The sequence below is a fragment of the Salminus brasiliensis genome, chromosome 7, assembly GCF_030463535.1.
Source record: "Salminus brasiliensis chromosome 7, fSalBra1.hap2, whole genome shotgun sequence".
NCBI lineage: Eukaryota > Metazoa > Chordata > Actinopteri > Characiformes > Bryconidae > Salminus > Salminus brasiliensis.
Genome location: NC_132884.1, coordinates 32,219,105 through 32,242,220, shown reverse-complemented (window position 1 = coordinate 32,242,220; position 23,116 = coordinate 32,219,105). Strand labels below are relative to the sequence as shown.

The 23,116-nt window shown below is 42.5% G+C and overlaps 2 protein-coding genes across 3 annotated transcripts; one reads left to right on the top strand and one right to left on the bottom strand.

The window, feature by feature from the left end:
* Positions 1 to 3,202: 3,202 nt before the first annotated feature.
* On the top strand, positions 3,203 to 9,700 carry LOC140560281 (zinc finger protein ZXDC). Its single transcript, XM_072684619.1, has 10 exons — positions 3,203 to 4,850; positions 5,052 to 5,516; positions 5,875 to 6,027; positions 6,118 to 6,196; positions 6,311 to 6,441; positions 6,652 to 6,822; positions 7,015 to 7,862; positions 8,142 to 8,399; positions 8,491 to 8,592; positions 8,733 to 9,700. Exons 1-10 carry the CDS (start codon positions 3,218 to 3,220, stop codon positions 8,817 to 8,819), a joined length of 3,927 nt encoding a protein of 1,308 aa, XP_072540720.1. The 5' UTR covers positions 3,203 to 3,217; the 3' UTR covers positions 8,820 to 9,700.
* A 203-nt stretch (positions 9,701 to 9,903) lies between these two features.
* Positions 9,904 to 22,629, bottom strand: cfap100 (cilia and flagella associated protein 100). 2 transcript variants are annotated; one of them, XM_072683128.1, is made up of 15 exons: positions 22,439 to 22,629; positions 21,797 to 21,833; positions 20,896 to 20,999; positions 19,768 to 19,969; positions 18,451 to 18,518; positions 18,129 to 18,292; positions 17,840 to 17,920; positions 16,248 to 16,453; positions 15,480 to 15,585; positions 15,356 to 15,392; positions 14,429 to 14,583; positions 13,896 to 14,028; positions 13,104 to 13,306; positions 12,375 to 12,468; positions 9,904 to 12,251 (listed from the first exon to the last, which is right to left on the bottom strand). In XM_072683128.1, exons 2-15 carry the CDS (start codon positions 21,822 to 21,824, stop codon positions 12,138 to 12,140), a joined length of 1,695 nt encoding a protein of 564 aa, XP_072539229.1. In that variant the 5' UTR covers positions 21,825 to 21,833; positions 22,439 to 22,629; the 3' UTR covers positions 9,904 to 12,137. The 2 variants fall into 2 exon arrangements, with proteins under 2 accessions (XP_072539229.1, XP_072539230.1); XM_072683129.1 differs by having other exon boundaries at positions 15,356 to 15,389.
* Between the last annotated feature and the right edge of the window lie 487 nt (positions 22,630 to 23,116).

Here is a 23,116-nt window from a genome sequence, read left to right as displayed (position 1 = left end):
ACTTGAAAATGTAGCACAGGACCATTATGGTCATTTGGAGGGAGAGGGAATGCGCCTGTTTTCCTTTGCAAATGAATGCAAAGTTATTCTGTGCCTTCTCCACGGTGATATCACATGGACTCCTGTTCTAGTTGCAGATGACACTTTTATCCCAAATCTGTTGGATGCTCTGCCCTTGACTGCTGATGGCATTCTTTGTTGAGGCTGAAGTTTAGGCAGGGTGACTGTGTTCAAATTGGTTTTCCATTGACTCAATGGATGGATGCTCTCTCTCTCTCTCTTTCTCTACCTCTCTCAGAATTCACGTTTAAATAAATGTGAGCAAGTTGGGGAAAACTCCAGCAGTGTTTCGGGTTAAGGTTCATTAACTACATTTATTTGAGGACCTCTATTAGCGCTGAACTTGACTTGCTAGAGGGGTCTAGGAGTTTGTAGCTGTTCTCTTTTACATGTTACATTTTATGATATTGCATGATCTCAATGGGGGACCATTCAGTGCTGGTTGTCGTTTCGGTCTGACACACCTGTTTCTATATCTTCTAGCTAGCCAACTGTGTCGGTTTTCTATGACAGTAGATTGTTTCTGTATATTTTTGTCCATGACCTTTGTTGTGTACAGTATATTCTGTGCTACTGCAGAATATTGTAGAATATGGCACAATAAGTACAATGTAGCTTGCTGCAGATAGACAATATATTTCTATAGGTATTTTGGATCACAAATGAAACGCTCTGACGTTCCATTTGCGAAACTTATATAGCTTTAGCATGGAGCATAGCTGACGCCGAGAAATGCAGAGTAAATATTTTCATTTGTATTGCAAATATTTTTACATTTTGCATGAGATGTCAAAACGTGCGTTCAAATATGTAAAACACGGTAGTTATTGTTCGGTTCGTGAATCTTGTCGGCGCATATAATCTGCCGTGCACAAAACTGCATTCACAAATGTGATACTGTACACTTTTTTCTCCCTTCCATCTCCTCCTCTTCTTTTGTCCCTGAGCATGTTCTATCTTGCAGTGTGCTAACCGTGTCCCAATGAAACACCAATATCCAAAAGAAAGCATAAAGAGTTCAATGTTGATTTGTATGTCAGCTATTGTCATTATTGCACCTTATCTCACAGTTTTATACGCTTGACTTTTTAAAAACAGAGCATACACTGACTGAACATGTTAAGTAATTAAACTGTTTGTTGGAGTACTGCAGTCACGGTCGCTCTTTATACTAACAGCGAGGGGTCCTTTGGCCTGGGTAAGAGATTATGTCAATAACACCTCCATTTGCTGTCTTCTCTCCAGTCTAGATGCTTAAATGTGCTGCACACTGCGTGTATTTGGTAAACTAGGAGCGTAAATTGTCCCAATTTCTTTTTGAGCAAGAACATTTGTTTAATTAAACCACTTTACACCAGACCAGACACCCATTCTAATAAATGAATTCAGGTATTTTAAGGCCCACCCACTGGTGACACGAGCATTCAGTTGTGCACACACCAAGCTCCAAAAAAAAAGCACTGCCAATGAAACGGGGTGCTGTAGAGAAGCCACACATAAGCCTAAGGACACTGTGCCCAATGCAAAGCATCTGCTAGAGAGGTATAAAGCTTCCCAGGACGTAGCAGTGTAGCTGCATTCTCTAAAGTAATCCAATACCTTTGGGATGAGTTAGAGCAGCATTTTAGATCAATAACTATTCTACCATTCAACATCAACACCACCATGACTGGTGTAGCTCTTGTAGAGTAGGCACTATTACTGGAGCAAACAGTGGGCAAAGTACAGATTAGTACGTAAGATTTCAGAAGAAATACTGGATGAGTAGATGTCTACAACCTTTTGGAATATATAACGTATGTAGAGTTTCTAGTGGTGTATTCATTGGCGACCCTTTTCTACAAAAGTGCCCCCAGTCTAATGCTGTGTATGAGCAACTGGAAAAGCAGCAGGTACTCCACAGTGGAGGTTAAAAACGAGAGGGAACCTTTCAGCATGATCTGACTCACTGTATACGCACTTAAATACCACTCCGTCCCCAGACTGCCTAATTGGAAATAAACATTTACACGTCATAGACGTTTCTACTGCCATGTCATTTTTTCCTACGCTGGCCACAGAGCCTTCCTTTTCTTGTTTAGTACTCCTGTTTGGTTAAGTTTGGTCCCAGAGACCCTGGTTTGGTGAGTATCAAAGTATTTGAAATATGCAAACATAAATAAACTTACTTTTCTTCAAATCTATATTTATCTTCTTTATGCATATATAAAATATAGTAGCTTGAGAATGACTGAAGCCTAACCCTCATTTTAGCCTCAAAGAAAGTACTAAAACCATTAAATGACCCTAGTGTCATGTTTTATACAGCCCCGACATTGAGCTCTTTCACAAGGCCATTGAACTGCCTTCAAACTTGCCAGTAGGCAACCCCGACACCCCCGCCCTGCTGAAAAAAAAAAGTGTATTTTCTAATTGTCTTAAGAAGGCATGGGGAAGAGTTCACCAAGTATACCATGTAGGTAGAACATTGGGGCAGCTTTGGCCTACTTAGAGAAGTTCAGTCCCTGGGACTGGCAGGAAGTAGGGATGAGTAAGACTCCTAACCCCTAAATGCTCCCTCAGTGCTGACACACCAGCCACCATGTGTGTTTATTCACTTAAACGTGCATTTTGTTGTATTATTGTGTAATATTTCTAATAGTAAACAGCAATGAGCAACAGTGAAATGGCTGTAGAAGTTGGCCTAAATGGTTAATACAAGTCCATTCATTCATTAATAATGCATATAATGCGATCTTCAACCTTAAAGCTAATTAAAGTTAAGGAACTATCGTTAGTCCCCTATATTTTATTTAATGCTCTGTCTTGAAGAGTGTGCAGAATAAACGTTGTCTTAAAGCGCCATCTAGTGCCCCCCATAAAAATTTAGGGAACGCAAACACCCCCAAGGTTTGCCGAGCAGTATTTGATTGAATATTAGTTAAAGACATTATACTCTACAATGTAAGATAGAAAATAACCTATTAGATAAACCCACTCTATATTTAAGTCGTTAACGCTGCTGTAAAAACCGTGTGTATTCGCTTGACGCCTCGCTCTGTGCCAGTTCCGGGACGTGAGCGCGGCTGCCTGCCGTGCAGTGCAGTGGCTCCGCTGGGTCTTATTACCCATTAGTGTAGGGCGGGCCTTTATGTGTCGCTGCTACAGGGACACCAAGATGGAAATCCAGGGGCTTACTGATGCCCAAAACACTCACTACCAACATGGCGCCCCGCGTAAGTCAGGTTCATCTCCGCTGGGAACGACGACGGGGACCATTTCTAGCTCCGTTTCAAAAGAGGACGGCAGTGGGGACTGCTCGGCCCAGCATGGGCTTCAGAGCGACAGCAACAACAACAAGCGGCCGGGCTCCTCTCCGCCTCGCCTGCTGGCGCAAAATGGCAGCATCGGCCTTCCTCGCCTGTGCCTCCAGCACCACAGGCACGACGAGAGCAGCGACCCGCCGCCGCCGCCGCCGCCTCGGGAGGCTCCTCGGGAGGCTCCTCGGGTGCCCGGCGTCGAACTGTGTAACCTGAACGTGCTGAAGGACAAGGACTATGGGGACCTAGAACTGCCCGCCGACTTCGTGAAGGCCGAGCTGAAGTACGGCGGAGAGGAGAGCGAAGAGGACGGTGTGCTGCAAATGGCGCTGCCTCTTTTCGAGGGGGAGGACGGATACGGAGAGCCAAGGCAGATGTTGGTAGGGGACTTGGAGCAGCAGCAGCAGCAGCAACAACAACAACAGGAGGAGGACACTGACAATAACGCTAACGTTATCTCATCGCCGTCCACAGCCGCCGGCAGCTCTGCCAGCGACAGCACAGCGGGCTCCTCTGGAGGTAAAGGCTGTGAGGAATTCTACGTTGTTTTCAACATCGTGCAGGAAGAAAATGGCCTCGACAAAGAGCGACGGACTCGTTTGTGTAAAGTGAACGGCAGGAAAGCGACAGACCCCTCTAAATCGGCATATGGGCAGCACGGTTCGTTCACAGAAACGGAAGAGAGGCCGAAATCCTCGCCCGAGTGCGGCTTAGGTGCCGTTAGCTTAGCTAGCCACTCGGAGCTAGCTGGGGAAAGCGGCTCTGTTGTCGGGGGGCGGCGGGGGCTGTTCGAGGCTGAGAGCGGAGATATGGTGCTGTCAGCCGGAGGCTCTGAGGAGGAATGCAGTGTTAACGTTAGCGAAAAACTGCCCGATGTGGTCATGATGAGTTGTAGTAATTTGGGGTCAGCAGAACAGGGCGACCTGACCGAGGGCGTGTGTAAAAACACAGTGGCCCTGGAGCCAGGGTGCGCCGGGACTGGGAGTAGTGGGGCGACGGACGCAGCTAACGTTAAAAGCCCCGAGTACGTGGGGGACTATGCCAGGCTCGCACCCGGTGAGAACGGGGACGCGCACGACTCTTTCTCGGGCACCATCACGATCAACAACCAGAGCATTATCCTGACCATCGAGAACGGGATGCTCACTCTGGCCGCGCCGCAGGAGGGCTACGCATACAAGGAGGACGGTATGGTGAGCCTGAAGGAGCACCTGGGAATGAAGGAGCACGAAGACATCGTTTTGCTCAACTACGACGGCGGGACCAAGTCTATTGGGAAGATCAGCAACGTTGCTGTGACCGATCGGGACGAGCGTAGCGCCGGCCAGGAGGCCAGTGACTCTGAGATGACCCTGGCTGAGGAGTGTCCCCTGTCAGAGCTGTCCGGCTCGGTGCTGGACTCCTGCCCCTCGGTTAAACAAGAGGATGCGGCTTTATGTGCTGTGGACGAAGCCAGCGCCTTGGGTCACGGTTCAAAAGATGCCACTGTTGGTAAGGTTGGGCAGTATGGCCTTAAGTCTCCTCACGATTTTCATATCTTACAGTCCTTCAATATCATTATTATTATTATTATTATTATTATATGCACCTCCATGAACTGGTGTGGTAACACATCTGAAATGTAAGTCTTTTGATGCTGATATCACATCTATCATAGAACAGCTTACTTATTTTTTTTTGTATGTTTCTTAGGTCTGCCTGTCGGATGTGAGGATGAGATGCAGCCCATGAACCTAGGGGGTCCTGCATGCTTGGCCAAGAAAGGAGCCTTGGTAACCTACCGCTGTCCTCATTCGGGATGTCCCGATGTGTTTGGGAGTCGGCAGAAGCTGAAGATGCACCTCGTCTTTCATACAGAAGACCAGCGGCCCTTTAAGTGCACGGTAGATGGCTGTGGCTGGTCCTTCACCACATCCTACAAGCTGAAGCGCCACCTGCAGTCTCATGACAAGGTTCGGCCATACAAGTGCGAGTGGGAGAACTGCGGCCGCCGCTTTACCACCGTCTACAACCTGAAGGCCCACATTAAGGCGCATGATCAGGAAGACTCCTTTGTGTGTGAGATTTGCAGTGAGAGGTTCCGTAGCGCCACACGACTCGCCAACCACCAGAGGACGCACTTCGAGCCTGAAAGACCACACAAGTGCGAATTCCCAGGTCAGCAGGAGTGCAACAAGGAATTGCTTCTGTAATTGATTAAAACATTAGTGATCATTGAATCAGCTATTGGAGTCATTGATTTTTGCCAAATGACCTGCCATTACGACAGCATTTCATTTGAGAGAATTGTTAGTGATTTTTGGTTAGGGATGGGCTGATTTACACTATTTTTCATTTACATTAATGTTGGTGCCAACACATTTTATGAAATGTGGAATTTGGGGCCAAATCCTTCTCCATTAGCATTACATAGATCTTTTAACAATTTGTTACATGTGCAGTGAAACTAATAAAATACAACATATTTGTAGTGGTGTGTGTCTTTTTATTAATTTCTGTTTGTTCTGCTCCTCAGGATGCGAGAAGGCCTTCATCACCTTCAGCGCCCTTTTCTCCCACAACAGAACGCACTTCAGGGAGACTGGCCAGTTCACTTGTACCTATCCAGGCTGTGACAAGCGCTATGACAAGGCCTGCCGTCTAAAAATCCACCTTCGTAGTCACACAGGTACACATTCTCAACCACATACGCACACATAGCTGGAGCCTTTTAAGCAATCTACTGATCTTTCGTTCACACTCTCCGTCTCCGCTCCAGGTGAAAGGCCGTTTGTCTGTGACTGGGAGTCCTGTGGTTGGACTTTCACTAGCATGTCAAAGCTGTTGCGACACAAAAGGTAAGAAGACTACTGAATGAAAGTACAGTCCAGGCTGCTGCTGCTGCTGCTGCTGGTGGTGGTGGTGGTGGTGGTGGTGGTTTCATGCTCTCTCTGTTTATGACCATCTCTCAGGAAGCATGATGACGATCGACGGTTTACATGTCCAGAGGAGGGCTGTGGAAAGTCTTTCACCCGTGCAGAGCATCTGAAAGGCCACAGTATCACCCACCTAGGCACCAAGCCTTTTGAGTGCAGGGTAGAAGGTTGGTAGTATTATAGACTTTTGTTTTGATTGACTGTGGTAATGCACAAACGCAAGAACATGCAATAAAGTCCAAAAGTGTATTGCAGTTGGTGTAGGCTGCATAGGTACTTACTTTAGTCACAATTTTTACTTTGTACCAGTATGAAGTGATTGATTTAAAAGTCAAGGGAAAAATTATGATGCTAAACATGTGCATGTTTGTCTACAGGCTGTAATGCAAAGTTTTCAGCACGTAGCAGTCTTTACATTCACTCCAAGAAACACCGTCAGGATGGGGTGTGTCTGAGGAGCAGATGTCCCGTGGCCGGATGCACTAAGCACTTCTCATCCCGCAGCAGCCTGAAAAGCCATATGCTTAAACACCACAACCTTAGCCCAGGTACCCAAAACGTTTCCCATAAATACACACTGAGCATTAACATAGATGTTCATACTTCTGTGTGTCTGTGGTGTAGATTACTGTATGATTTATTGAGCGTTCAGTTATGAAGTTCTTTTTTTATGCATGTAGAAAGCAAGACGTGTGTCCATGTAACTCAGCCATGCCACTGCGGCTTTGTCTCCCCTCCAGATGTATTGAGTCAGCTGGAAAGCACAGCCACTCTCACGCCCAGCTGTGAGCTCACCAGCGCTGCTCAGACCGCTACTGCCCATGGCTCTGTGGGAACAGAGCTCAGCAGTCTAGACCTCTCCTCTCTGTTCTCCAGCGTGCCCTCAGGGGCTCCCGCAGCATCTGGTGGCTCCTCAACCCCCTCAGGCCCGGCCTTTACCATGGACATGTCTTTAGTCAGCGCCGGCATCCTGACTATAGATCCTGCTTCGGTCAGCTCGTCTCTCGGAGGGGCCAAAACCGTGGACCCTCTCATCTTAGCAGCAGGGGCTGACATGGGCACGCATGTTCTGGACACTGGTTTAGGGCCTGGAGCAGGCGGAGGAGTCCTGCAGCAGGCCACTCTTCATTTGGACGATGTGCAGACAGTGAACCCAGAGGCACTTGGAGCGCTAACAGCACTGGCTATCCAAAGCACCTCAGCGGCTGAGCAGCTACAAGCCCTGAGCTCTTCCAGTGCTTTAACAGCAGAGTCCCCTTCTTCCTCTCTGACCTCATCACTTACTCCCTCACTTTCATCCTCACTTTCTTCGTCCCTTGCACCCTCTCTTACCTCTTCTCTTGTCCCATCTCTTGCATCCTCCACTGCTCTGGCGGGACCCCCAGTTCCGGAGCTGCTGTCTCCCCAGCCAAAAGCAGATATTGGGAGCAGCGAGGCGGCCGTGGGACCCTTAATAAGTGGGGTGGAGGTCCTGGCCCAGCCGGAGAACAGCAAGGGTATGAGTCAGTTTGTGTTTCCCAGCCACAATGCAGCTTATGGTGGACAGAAAGAGACGGAGCTGCCTTCAGTCACCTCTTGTTCCTTTATGGTAAGTGTGGAGCATCAAAGTTTTGAGTGAGACTGTGCTTGTAAAAAATTTTTTCTAAGACTAAGGGAGTAGTAAACAGAGTTTTACAGGTTTAGCAGAAGGACCATACAAATTACAAGTGAATTGTGCAATCCCTGCATTGTTATAGGGAATTGTTAATTAAATAGTCATCAAAGAAACAAGTATTAAGGCAGATTTTATGTTGACATGCTCAACATGCAGAAGAGCAGAAAACTCTGAATTCCATTAAATTTTCTTCCCTCCCCATCATGCCTGCAGGAGAGCAGTGGTTCTGCACGCACAGACTACAGAGCAATCCAGCTCGCAAAAAGAAGGAAACAGAAAGGCCCTGTTGGCAATGCAGGTACTTCAGGGGCATCTCAGAGAAAGGCTAAGGGGGCCAAGGGTTCTGGTGCAGCAGGGGCGTTGGCTTCAACAAGTGGCCGTTTTGGGGAAGGAGCTGCATCGACCACAGGGGGCCTCACTATCCGAGATCCAGTCACTGGAGCCCAGTATGTGCAGATTCAGCTACTGCAAGTGAGTGCGAGCATGTTCTAGCTAAAAAAAAATGCCCCTTAAGGACTCCAGTGTCAGTGCAGTGTGCTGATTTTGTATGTATTTGTTGCAGGATGACCCAGCCACTGATGGAGACTTGGCTTTCCAGCTCAGCTCACAGACCTCAAGTTCTCATTCACAGTTAACAGTCGATCTACCGGTCAACATCTTGCAGGTACCTTTGTTGCCCACACTGGGCAAGGTTGGCATGGTTAGATAATTGATAGATTAGATTAAATTGGTTGATTTTATTTATTTTTATTCCAGTAGTGTTTTAATGTTTCCTACGTTTTGCATTGTAAATATGTTTATCAGGAGCCTTCTGCTATGGCTGAGGATGATAATGGATCTGATAACTCCCAGTTCACTGGCAGCACAATCAACCTACAGGACTTGGAGTGACCAGCAAGAGCATCTGATTGACTTGGTGGCTTGTTGTTTGTTTTGTTTCCCTGCTCTCTCTGTCCTCCCTTCTTAAGACACAGCAGCATGTTTTTCTTGAGATTTCCCATCCCTGGGGAATTGTGCCAAACAAATCTCATCAAGGGTTTATTCTAAAAACCAACCAAACCAAAAGTCCTGTGTTTAGACAATGAAGAGCTAGACCTGAGTCTTTGTCTCTTAGCCTCGTAGTCCATGCATGTACAATGTACACACACTGTGTACACACATTTGAACAGAATAACAGCACATTTAACACATTTTAGCATTTCCTTACTTCAAGACACTGTTTTATTTATTAACACAGTGATTTAGGCATTAGCCATGTTTCATGTATTAGTGATGGAAAGGCATTGTGCGAAGAGACTGCTAGCACAGAGTTAATAGTTTACCACCCTCCATTTATAGCAGCAACATTATCTACTTCTTATAGAGTAGTGTCAGGGGCCCGCATTACCAGTTTGCCATAATGAGGCAACGAGCATTTATCATTACAGCCCTGGTTACACAGTGCTTTTCTCGCAAGGCTGTGTTTCTGTAAATAGATGTGTTTGAAACAGCACAAATAGGTCGGACTATTGTACAATACTTGTAAAGGTACTTGGTTGCAAATATTTACTGTTTGTGCAGTGAGGGACCTGCCAAACTCTCTTTGTAAGAAATGCTGTTTCTCAGTCTTCTGTCTCTGCTCTTCAGTCTTGCCAAGGCAACATCTGCAACCATGTAAGAAGTACTTTGTGCTTTTGTTGTTTTTTTATGTAAAACATGAAGAATTGTTTGTCCCATGTTTGTATATAATATTAAAATTAAATGCCACTCTACTTTTTTATAAAATATGAAAATGTGTAACTTGGGTTGCTTAATGAAACAAGATGAAACATTGAAGTTGTTACACATGGATTTGCATTTACAGCAGCTGGCAGCCTCTTTTAGCCAGAGACAGAGGCTTCATGCTTCTGTAGATGAAGTAGATGGAGTGAACAAATAGTTCTCAAAGGAAATTGAGAAAGACTGAGACCTGTGATCATCTCCGTTTTTTTATTCTAGACTGCTTTCTTACATACTCTTGTATGTGTGTATAGACAGATAACCTTTAGCTAGGCACTGCCCTTCCCAAACTGCTGTTAAGCCCAACTACGTCTCACTCTACAAATTTATTATTTGTGCTTTTTGCATCTGTTGTTGTCACAAAGCAGCTTTACATAATTAGTCATTAGTAAAAGACAGAAAAGAAGAAATGACATAAGAAGACATCAGTTATCCAAGACTTGTAGTGAGCAAGGAAATATTCCCTCAGAGCTGGATGAAAAAACCAAGGCTCACAAGGGGGATCCATCCTCCCCTGGTCAGAACTGTTAATCATAATATAATCATAATATAATACAGGTGTTCGGCACCGAGACAAGACAATAAAGCATATAGCTAGCTATGCTAACCTAGCTTTCCAACAGGCCATTTAACGTTATTTACAGCATAGCTAGCTTCTTCAACACAATAAGATCGGAGTGCTGTGCTGTGTGGCGCCCTATACAAAGAAGACGACCTTCGTCTGTGGTTGAAGGGCATCTAGAGCAGTCCATACGTCTGCTCCCACAATTTCGTGGAGATGAAGCTCAGGTAAAATGGACCGCGTCGGACGCGTCTGCTTTATCGGAGCTTTATAACCGAGCTAATTCGCTGAATAAGGATTTTCTGGTGTTGGTTTCCTCCCACAAAATGTTAAGAGCAGACGTGTCTAAAGTTGTTTTCAAATTAAGCGCCTTCATATTCAACAGACGCAGGTCCGCTTCTGGGGAAGGCAGTGAATATAGCTAGCTAGCTAACACAATCTCATCTTCCAATTATTGTGATGCCATCTAACTGCATATCCACTATCATATTATACTGATCATTTTGTATGTTTATTGTCACTGTGATTGTAATTAATATTAACGAATTCAACAAATCTAACTGCATCTGTGGATCCACCGGAAGTTCTAGCTAAGACAAAGTAAACAAAGATGGCCACCGCCATTGTTTAATGGTAAACCCGGTGGTAGAGACCCCTAACAGAGAAGCACACATATCTTACCCATCTATAGAAAGTAGAAGTAAATATACTCGAATTATGATGTTACATACACTGTCAGATGGATTACTCCACTTTTATTACAGCATTTCTTTCTTTTTGGTGTCCAATGATCAAAAAACTAACAAAGTAACGTTAAATTGCAGCTAAATGGAGATGCTTTTTTCTCAATTTCAAAATTTACAAAACAAAAAAAAAAGATAAACACAACAACCTCATTTCACATTGTAAGCCTTTCCATAGCAATACATAACTAGCATACATATACATTATATTAAATTGTAAAAAATTAAGAAAATCCCAGTCCCCAAATCCCCAGTTCTTCTCAGTTCTGTCAACACTTGTTTAAAAACACAATCACTAGAAATTAATGGCTGATTAGTGGTCATTTTACATCTTATTTTCCATCATTTATTTTTAATAATACAAAGACTGAACCAGATAACTCTCTATTTTCTGATTTGAGAGATTGCAGTCTACAGTTCTCATATTAATTATGGGCATTAATGTAATTTCTTTTAATTTCTTCCATACTACTTTATATCTCTAGCATTCTAAAAAAAAAAAAAAAAAAAAAGTGTTCAAAAGATTCTTCCTTTACTTTATTGGTTACAACTGCCGAGTCCCACACTGGGTTTACTTTGTGGTTTGAACAATATGAATTAATCTGCCATCATGGATTCTGCAAGACGGTGAAAGAATTGTGCAAGAATGTTGTTCCAGTCAGGAAAGATTGCATTGCACAGTTGCTGCAAATTGGACAGCAGCACAGTCTTTCCAGCAAATCTCAAAATTCTCCACAGGACTAATATCCAAAGAATGTGCAGGCCTGCTAAGATATTTGCCTCATGTCCTGGAAGTAGATAAACTATCAACAGCCAGGTAAATGTGGCTATGCCATCATACTGCCTGAAACTGCATAAGTATACCATTAAATGAGGCTCAAACTAAATTAGAAGAACACTAGCAGGTTGAAAGTTCCCTATAATCGCAAGTTAACAAAAAAAGCTAACAGTGTTCTTTTAAATATAATTTAAAAAAATTATCCTGTTTTGATGGTCTCTTTGATTTATACCACATAAAATGATCAAGAAGTCTGAACAATTTGTCTGAAGGTTGGGAGAGGGGTAACTATTATACTGGTAACTCAGTGCACACTCTGTGGAGGGGGATGTTTCTGTCTATTAAGTGAATGAGTAACAACAGGTGCTTTAGGTGAAAAAGTACAGATGCTCCTCTTTTTCCTTGTCTGCAACATCATCATGCTGGTTGTCTTTGAGTTTGCGAACAGGAGGCTGTGAGCGAGGCATCAGCTTCCTACCAGACTGCAGAAATACAGGGCATAGGAATGATTTAGTTTTTAAAAGGTGTGTGAAGTATAGCTAATGTTTTTACTCCATTCTATGCTGTATTTTTTTAATTGATATCTCTTATATACATAGACTCACCGTTCTCTTGATCTCGGCCTGAGCTCTTTCCATTGCTTTCTTCATTCTTTCTTCCTGGTGCTGCTTCTGCAGATAGATCTTCTCATCCCGCAATCTACAGGAGCACAAAATAGAGTAACTGTTTCACAAATAAACTTGTGGACAAGTTGTCAGAGGTGAGTTATACGCTGGAAGATATCTGATTGTTGTTGAACCAGACCAATCTTTTCTTAATCTCCAAGTCAGTATCATATAGTAAAGTGATTAAACCTTAAAGAAAAGTGACATATTTTTGTCTATGGTGAGGGATTTGTTCTGAGGGATTGTTTTATAAGTATTTAGAACTTTAAATCAAATTCTTAAACACAGCTGGTTGGTGTAGTGAACTGGATATTATCACAAACTGGGTTTGGATTCTCTGCCTGGTCAAGAACTCTACATTCAACCATCTCTGTAACGTGATTTAATCGTCAGTCACTCTAAATAAGAGTGTTTGTTCAATGCCATAAATATACATGCAGTAAATGTAGTATAATAAAGACGTTTTGTTATTACTTTAACAATGTACTTCTTTTTCTTCGATACTTTTATTCTGCCAATTGTAGTTTCTGTGACTCCTTAAGTGTTAGCAACACTCAGCACTTTGTGAGTTGTCCTATACTACTCCTATAATGTTAACTGGTCTTGAAAGTTTGAAAAGGTTTTGTCATTTTGTCTTCAAAAAAGCTGTGTGAAGCATTTCAATTAAACCTGAGCCTCCTCTCCTTCTCCTTGGCTTTTTCAGCAATGGCGAGGCGGTCAGCGGGAATCATCTCCACGTTCTCCAGCAGCTCTCCCAGCCGGCCTTCAATTGCTGTCAGCATCTGTAGAGCACTCAAATTGGCTTCACTGTCTCCTATACAGCTTCGATACACCTCCTCCACCTTCCGGCTCAGTGTGTTTAGAGTGTCGTCCTGACAGGAGGAGAGGATCAGGAACAGACGAGGATAAAACAAGGAGGTACAATAAAAATCCAGGGACAAAAGAGAAAGCAGAAAAAAGAGGAAAGTGGTTTATATACACATTTCAAAAAAGGGGAAAGAAACTGTGATAAAGATATAGCAATTAATGGAATAGGTATTTCACTCTGAAGTGGCTTTCTATACACACTATGCATCCAAATATTTGTGGACTCCCCTTCTTAGTTACACTCATTGCTGACACAGATGTGCAAATGCACATACACACACACATCTTGTCTAGTCCCTGTAGAGAAGTACTGCCAATAAAATAGGACTCTCTGGAGCAGATAAACATGAACCTATAGGCACCATGTCTCATGCCAGGCATGGGCTAGAGGGGTATTGAATAAAAACAGCATTGAGTTGTGGTGCAGTGGAACTGTGTTCTCAGGAATGATGGTGGTGCTCCATCCAATACTTTTGGGCTGAGTTGGGGATGAGGTGGGGTGGTGATCAGCAGAGACAGCCATCTCTGGACAACTTTCTTACTAAAAATTTTTAAAACCAAGCTTTAAAACACACAGGCACATTCTCCTCCTACCTCCTCTGCTTTGTACTGTCCGAAGTTGAAGAGTCTGGCTTTGAGTTCTAGTTCTGCTGTTCTCTCTTTCTCTCTCTGAATGGTCTCTGTCATGATGTCAATCTGTTGCTTCAGCTGGCTTGCTTCATGTTCCCTATGTGCATATGCAGAAGTTTAGTGTAACACAGCTTTGTGAACTAGCTGACAAGCTCAGGTGTGTTGCTTTATAAAAAACAAGTATATCATTGACTTAACTTGGCAATAATTTACAATGATCAGTGGAACATGCTGTATTAGGACTGCACTATACATCCATAACTCCCCTGCCATAATAGTCTCTGAAATACACATCTGACAGGAGGCCACAAAATACAAAGGAGCTCATCAGTTTTTTTTTTTGTCAATTTTGGTTAGAATAATATAGGTCAGTCTTTAACCCCATTGCATTATTCATCAATGAATTCTGATTATATTGTAAAATAATGTGTTGGCCTAATGCTTTACAGTAAAGTTTAAACACCTTTATGGACTTAATAAGTTTTTTAGGAGCTCACATGTTCTTGCGAGTCTGTTCCATGGTGTGTCTGAACTCCTCTAGGCCCTCTTCCGTCTCTTGGGAGTTCTGTATCAGAGAGAGGTTCTGCTCCTCCAGCTCACTCAGTAAGTCCAACAGCTGCTGCGGTTCAGTGAAGTACAGCTCCGGCTCCTCCTGCAGGGGGCGCAGTAACAAACATGGATGATGTATTATATACACTATATGTCCAAACATCCTGACCTCACTAACAATCTTGTCACTAAATGCAATCAAATCCTGACCGCAATGCTCCAAAATCTAGTAGCCTTCTTACCTGGACAGTAGAGACAGTAACTCCAACAAAAGCAGGATACATTTTTTTTAACACTTCTGATTTCAAAAGAAACAAAGATATATAGATATAGATATACATATAGAGAATGTAAGCTCATTAAACTGACTCAATTTAGCTATATTCTGTCCACACTATATGGACAGAAGCATTGGGACATCTGCTATTGCTTTCTGTCTCTACTGTCCAGTCTTTCTACTAGATCTTGGACCAATGCTGTAAGGATTTGATTGCATTTAGCAACAAGAGCGTTAGTGAGGTCAGTATGTTGGATCACCACCCCACCCCATCCCCAGCTCTCCTATTCATCCCAAAAGTACTGGATGGAGCACCATTACTGCAGAGAACACAGTTCCACTGCTCCACAACATAAAGGAGAGCTTTATACCCCTTTAGCCCACACCTGGTACTAGGCATGGTGCAGTTTGAGTGTCCAAAGAATGTGGACATATAGTGTAGTTTGTACTGTAATTGTAACAATGAGTTTCCAAGTGAGTGTTAAAGGTCTAAAACTAGAAAAGAATGGTAAATGCCATTTTTGTGTTGGGACAAGAAATGGGACAGTTATGAGAAAATGGGAAATGGGTAAATGATCTGGCTGTGATTCATACTGACCTCATATTCCGAGCTGTCAGTTTCAGATGCAGAACTTCTACAAATAAAAACAAACTTTTTAGTTAAATCCATGTACAACACATTTGCATCTGAATTAGTGCGTGTGTGCATGTGTTGTACCCACGTTTTACCACTCTGAGGAGCTGACTTGATGCTGGATCTGGATGGAGCTTTGCGCTCACGAACAGGGGGCAGCTCTCGAGATGCAACAGAGCTCCTCTTCTCCCTGCCTGTGTATTAGGACTGAGCATTAGCTTCAACCGTCGAGTTTCAAATTGACTGTCTTAAAGTCATACTGATCACGACACAACACACTTCTTTCTGTTTTCCTGCTTGTTTTCAGTTTTTTTTTTTTTTTTTTTTTTACAATTTTTTAATTGCTTTTGTTGAAGTTAACTGTCCACAGAAGGCTTTCTCCTACATTTTGGGTCAATGCTGTGAGGATTTGCATGCATTCAGCGACAGGAGTATTAGTGATGTCAGGATATTGGGCGCTCACCACCCCACCTCATCCTCAACTCATCCTAAAAGTATTGGATCATCATCATTCCAGAGAACACTCCTCTACTGCTCCATGCTGGATGTCCAAATACACTTGGACATACTGTGTCATTTAGTGAAAATGTTCAGAGTCTCTCTCACTAAAACCGTCCCTCTCACTAAGAAATATGCCACAGTACAGAAGGAAAGTGCCTTAGTATTCCTGAATAACAATGACTTTATAAACAACTAAACAAGCACCAAAGTACAGCACGTCTGGACCAGCTCCAATCATGAATCTCTGGACTGCATCAGTGCACCTTAGAAGCAATGCACTGCACTGTGTATCAATCTAATAGAAATCTGATATCCATCCACACAGTCTGAAGGATTAGCCATAGTGAATACTTACATCTGTCAGACTGAGGGGTCCTTTTCCCTCTTTCTGTCTCTCTACTCTTCCCCTCCCTCTCTGTCATATCAATGGCGGAGGTGGGCTTAGGAGAGCGTCTGTTCTTCTCTTTCTGTTTCTCCTGCCACTCCAGAGGAGAAAGCTTAAACAAGAAGTCTTTGTAAAGCTTGTACTCCTGCAGAATGTCCTCGTATTTGGAGATGTCACTGAGTGAGAGAAGGAAGAATGAATGAATATGAATAGAATGACCTTTTGAGTAGGGACATCTGAAAAAGAACTCAAAAATGCTAAAGTAGCAAAAAAAGAGTGAAAGTTATGTAATGCTATCCGGTTTCCCTTACTTTGAGAAAGATGTTATCTTCACATTTAATAAATAACAAATAAGTAAACCATATTCATATATTTTCTGCAGCATATTTACTATAGATGTTTACGATAGTTTGCTTCCTTTCAGATACACTTACCAGGCAATTTATACAAATATTCAGCCCTGAAATGATCTAGTCAGACAATTGAGTGGCAGCAGTTCAGTGCACAAATTCATGCGGATATGGTCCAGCAGTATCAGATATAATACCCACCAACCATCAGAATGGGGAGAAATTTGATCTAAGTGGTTTTGAGCGTGGCATGATTGTTGGTGCCAGGCTGGTTTGTGTATTTCTGTAACTGCTGATTTTATGGGAACAACAGTCTTTAGAGTCTCTAGAGGCTCCGAATTTGTGAGCCCAGAACAGAAAGATGAGGCTACAGTGTTAAGGGCACAGGCTCACCAAAACTGAGGGTTTGGGAGTGGTCCAAGCATCACTTGAATGCCACTGCATATTTGAGTACTGTAGCCACAGCTTGCCCATTATTGTAATGATCACTTTTAGCATGATGATGCACAATATCATAAAGCAAAAGTTGTCTCAAACTAGGTTCATGAACATGACATAAGTTCAGTGTTCCTCAGGGGCCTTCCCAGTTACAGGATCTGAACCCAATAGAACACATTTGGGATGTGGTAGAACAGGTGATTTGGAGCATGTAGGTGCTCTGGAAACATCTGCAGGGATTATGTGATGCAATCATGTCAACATGGGCCAGAATCTTAAAGTAATGTTTCTTACTTTCTTGTGTTTTAAGAGCAAAGGGAGGTTTTGCTCAGTATTACTATGGTCTACCTAATAAATAGCTAGGTAAGTGTATACGTTAATGCAATGCCACCTGTACTAATTTTACAGAGCTAAACATTCCAATATCTAGTAATATCTGCTGATACAGTTCTATGTGGCCACAACAATAGTTCAGATACTGTCAGTGTTTTCTGACTATAATTGTCACTTTTTTGATTGTCAGTTCTTAACACACACTGAAATAAACAGCAGGAACTCAAACAAAATCAAATAAATAAATAAATAAATATGTATTACACAAAGTTATTTATCAGCTTAGCAACAATATGGTTGGTTCCTGTTCAAAATGGTGATCAGAGCCCTTAGACATTATCAGTGCTATATCAGTAAGATTTCCATCAATGCTGATCAAACCATGGAACCATATAATTGCTCAATTTTATCAGGCCTGTATTTGATAATTTCACTACATACCTTTTAATGGCCACCATTTTGGCAGTGATCCTCTTGATCTCAGCCATTTTCTCCAGCTTTGCCTTGGTCTCCTGCTCAGCACTAGGTAAGCATGGTCAAAAACAATATCACATATACTTGTATGATCATTTCTGAATGCTGAATTTCCACTGTAGTCATTTATCATTTACTTCTATTTTTGTGTGAAAGCAGTAAAAGTATCACTGGGTGTGTTTGGTACACTGTGCAGATTTTAGAAAGCCGTATGTCTGTATGTCGTATGGTTTGACTGTTTGTGCTCTGTTATTACGTTTTGATGGCCTCCACTGAGTTCTTGTCATTTTCCTTGAGAAACGAATCGAACAACATGGTGTCGTCCTCTAGCATCTTTTCAGCTCTCATCAGCTTCTTCTCTTCGCGACTCGCCACCTCTTCTAGCTGCTCGATCTCTTCTCTCTTTACTGCCAGAGCATGCTGGGGAGAGAAGGAGTGTGTGGGTGTGAGCAAGTGGGTGGCAGGTTTGAGAAATGGTGAAAGAAAGTACAGAAAAGCAAAGAAACATGCTACAACTAGCCAAACAGCCATGGGAGATGGCAGTGAATTCAAGGCTCACAATAGCAGGCCTATCTTACCTCCAGATAGAACATCTCTCGCTTCTTGCTAATGAACTCGCGTATGCTTTCTTTTTCGATGTTACGATCTAAGACAGAACAGAAACATGTTACTGGGGAAGTTGGTATACACTGTGACAGAAATCCTAGATGCCAACCACGAAACACATTAGGTTATTTGCCCCCACTGTTCAAATGTTGAGGGCAATATTCTAGCAATTCTAATATGAGAAAAGCCATGATGGTGAACATTCTGAAAACAGCTGCAATACTAGAACTATGTTCAACAGCTGGAAAACAGAAGGATTTTAAGCTGCAGTGTAACTACAGACCTCACTTTAATAAAAAATATCATTGCCAGCAATATGTTGTAATTTTTATTTTGTAAGTTTTTCTGCCATGGCGCTAACAGAGGGTTTTTGTCTCTTATACCTAAAGCCAATAAAAGTGCTATTTGTAATCAAACTACAGTGTTGTTTATTAGAGTACAGGTGAACAGCTCACAGATTGCTAAAACCAGCTTACTTGCCAAAGCTAAAAAAAAACAAATGAGCGTTTAGTGTTTAGCGAGCTTTTGAGAGGAGGCACAGAGGCTCCCTGACAACAAAACTTTTATTATCTGATTGATTGAGAAGCATTTTACTGTGCTGATATTTGTGATAACAGCATGGCTTTTCACCCTACAACTACACTAATCACTCCACTGACACACTGACAACAATTGAAAAGGCTGTGCTGGACCAGTCATTTCCAGTCACACAAGACCAGGCTTGCATCACTATGAATGGGGAGAGACCAAAATACTCAAAACTGAAGGTTGAATACCGCATCACAATCATATTTGAAATCACTGATAAAAATCTGGCAAAAACCTTATGAACAATAAGGTTCATAGCATTCATTTCAGTTCTGCACATAAACATGATTTTGTTATCTGGCTCATTTTGGCTACTGGGCCTGCACAGATGGTCTTCTCATTTATGAAATTTCTGTCTGAAAATACATCGGCTGTTCTATGGCACTACCAACAGTCCCCTCCCACTTTATAATTTCCTAATTTCCTAAATCCTCCTTACAAACCCAAAAACACAGTTTGAACTGTTTTTCTTTTTTAAGACTGTTTTTAGACCTTTTTACCCTCAGCACCCTCGTCTCCTGCATGACTGACTGACTGTAAAGAAATTATGCAACGGTAGGATCCTTATAGACCAGGTGCAGATTGTTTTCAGACAGTTCTGTCGGCTAAAGGTTTTCTGCAGGCGGATGTTTTGTAGATAGGAATGTGTGTATGGAACGAGTGACTGTGTTTCTGTACCTTTAATCACATCCAGGGCTCACCTTTGATCATGATCACCTTGCATGCAGGTGTGTCTTGCAGGAGTTGGCCGTTAGTGTGTGTGCGGCTGGTGGTGCTTTTTTCCTCTTCCTCATCCTCCAGTCCATCTCTTACTTTCTTCCTCAGCTCTGCCTGTCTGGCCCTCATTCTGCCTGCATACGTCTTTTTCTCATGAACAGGCAGACTCAACTCCTTCTGATATTCCTACACACAAACACACACACGCACACACACACACACACACACACACACTAATATCAATATCCTTAGACGTTTAATAAAACAATATCTATCAGAATGCTGGTTTGATCAACAGTGTCTACTAATAGATGCATTCAGCTACTTTAAGTTGCACTCATTGCTGACACAGATGTGCACATGCACACCCATTCAACTTGTCCCTGTAGAGAAGTACTGCCAAAAGAACATGACTTTGGAGCAGATGAACATAAACCTATTGCTACCATGCCTAATGCCAGGTGTTGGCTTAAAGGGTTTAAAGCCCCACAGCACTGAGCTGTGGAGCAGTAGAACTGTGTTCTCTGGAATGGGGGTGCTCCATCCAATACTTATACTTATCATACTTATACTATACTACACTGCTTTCTATTGAACAGTTGAGACAGTAACTTCATCAACATACCATTTTTCATATCCTTAAACAACAAAAAGCAGGTGTTGGTTGGTGTGGCGCAACAGATAACACCACACCATGTAGGAGACTTGGGTTTGATTACCAGACTGGGTGACTATGCTGCGCTACACCAATAAGAGTCCTTGGGCAAGAGTCCTAACACTACACTGACCCACCTCTGTAATACGAGTAACCTTGTGAGCCGCTCTGGATAAGAGCGTCTGCTAAATGCCATAAATGTAAATGTAAATGTAAATGTGTCCCAATACATTTATATATAGTTTAAGTGCAACTGGTGTCTGCAGCTCTGCAGTGGCTCAGACCTGTAAAAATCAATTAAATAAAACTTTGGTTTGTTATTCATATGGTCATATGTACTAGGTAAATGACATTTGACTCATTTAACTTAATAAAAGCCAGTTCATTTAGGAACATGGTGTAGTAGTAATCAGAGCAGTAATCAGACCTGAAATGGGGTTTGTTTGTTAGCACATACTTGTTTCCTCTTAGCTTTCTCTGCATTCTTCAAGAGGAAGATGTTGCTGTCTTCTGGCATCTTAAAGGGATTTGGTTCAGTCCTGATTCCATCACGGCTTTTCTCTAAACGCATGCACAAAGCACACCAAATTACACCAGGAATGCATCAGTATGAGAACTGTGGAATTATGATATCTGATGATGATATTTTTCAATGACATCTCTGACACTACCACTGTGTAAATAATAATATCTATAAAATGTACTTGGGACTAAATCCACTTGGATTAGCATCCAGCTATAAATCAGTATTACGGTGGTCACTAATAAATCAGCATTGTGGAGTGTGGTGGAGGTGGTCACTAATAAATCAGCATTGCGAAGTGTGGTGGAGGTGGTCACTAATAAATCAGCATTGCGGAGTGTGGTGGAGGTGGTCACTAATAAATCAGCATTACGGAGTGTGGTGGAGGTGGTCACTGATAATAAATCAGCTTTACGGAGTGTGGTGGAGGTGGTCACTAATAAATCAGTATTGTGGAGTGTGGTGGAGGTGGTCATTAATAAATCAGCATCACAGATTGTGGTTGATGTGGTCACTAATAAATCAGCATTGTGGAGTGTGGTGGAGGTGGTCACTAATAAGTGAGCATTACGGAGTGTGGTGAAGGTGGTCACTAATAAATCAGCATTGCAGAGTGTGGTGGAGGTGGTCACTAATAAATCAGCATTGCGGAGTGTGGTGGAGGTGGTCACTGATAAATCAGTATTGTGGAGTGTGGTGGAGGTGGTCACTAATAAATCAGTATTGTGGAGTGTGGTGGAGGTGGTCACTGATAATAAATCAGTATTGTGGAGTGTGGTGGAGGTGGTCATTAATAAATCAGCATCACAGAAGACAGGAGAGAAGAAGCACTTACTCTGATTTGAAGATACCGATGACAACATCCTAAAAGACTAGAAGAATAGAACCGGATTAGGTGTCAGTGTGTGCCTCATAGGACCTGATAAATGCAGTAAGCAGTTTACTTCACATATTGAAAGTAATGCATCTGAGGTCCTCCACTGCTCAAGCAAACTGAAGAAAAGGACGTCCTGTCATAATTACTGAATTCACCCACTACAATTAATCTACTGCACTCACACAGCTTGCCGAATCTCTATAGAAAAGTAATGGAGTGGACTTTTCAGACTTTTTAAATCAAGGGTGATATTAGGAAATCTGTTTATCATGGGCATGGTGACTTTAGACTACTCCTTAGCGTCCTGCAATTTGCCAATGTTTCTTTATGGCAATTAAACATGCTGGGCATGCGCGACTGAACGCATGTCAGTAATGGGTGCAGCGTAAAGAAGCTTGACTCACTCATTCAATTAAATGAGCGTCTGCATTCCTTTGTGCGTATAGTGTATCTAAGTAAGCCATAGAACTGTATCATTAGCAGGAGCAGGTCTGATGCAGCAAATTAGAATAAATATAGCACTAGCGAAGAAACGCACACTCGCAGGCCTGGCGCACCTCAGTGCAACTTTGTGTATTTAAGATACGGTCGTAATCTTACCTGACGTACAAACGCGAATCAGTGATATGAGAGCGAGAAAACGGACCGTTGTAGTTGCTGGAATAGTCGAGTTTGCAGAATTCCTGAAAAGCCTGTCCTGGAACTCACTGAAGCAGCGCTTTTCCGCGTTTGCATTCTGTTACCATGTCAACATTAATTGGCGCGCTGTCTCTCTATGAACAGCAGGTGGCACTGCAGCATAACACACAGAACTACCAGCGCCCAAACGGCCTTGAGTAGACTGGATTACGCGTGTTATTTAACGCTGAGGTTTTGATTAATCATTAATTCATTCATTCATTAACATATTCATTCATTAATTGATTTATTAATTCATTCATTTTTTTAGTACGTGTGCTGATTCGTTTGATTAAAAAAAATTGATTAATTTGAATGATTTGTACGTAATATTGATCATTTAACTTCTCTGGTTAGTTTATTGCTCTTTTTGCACACAAATGTCTATTTCTGAAATAGAAAAAAATGACAAAAATCTCTTGCTCTCTTTGCTAATGTCCACTCTGGTCCTGAGAGGATGTGGTTTCCTAACTCTGGTGTTTCTGCCAGGTCTCTGAGGATGATGCACACAGCACACAGTCATAAATAGTAACAATGGCTCTGACCCACGTTAACAGGCTGAATGTTCAGAAATATGTTCACATGTGTTTGAATAGTCTA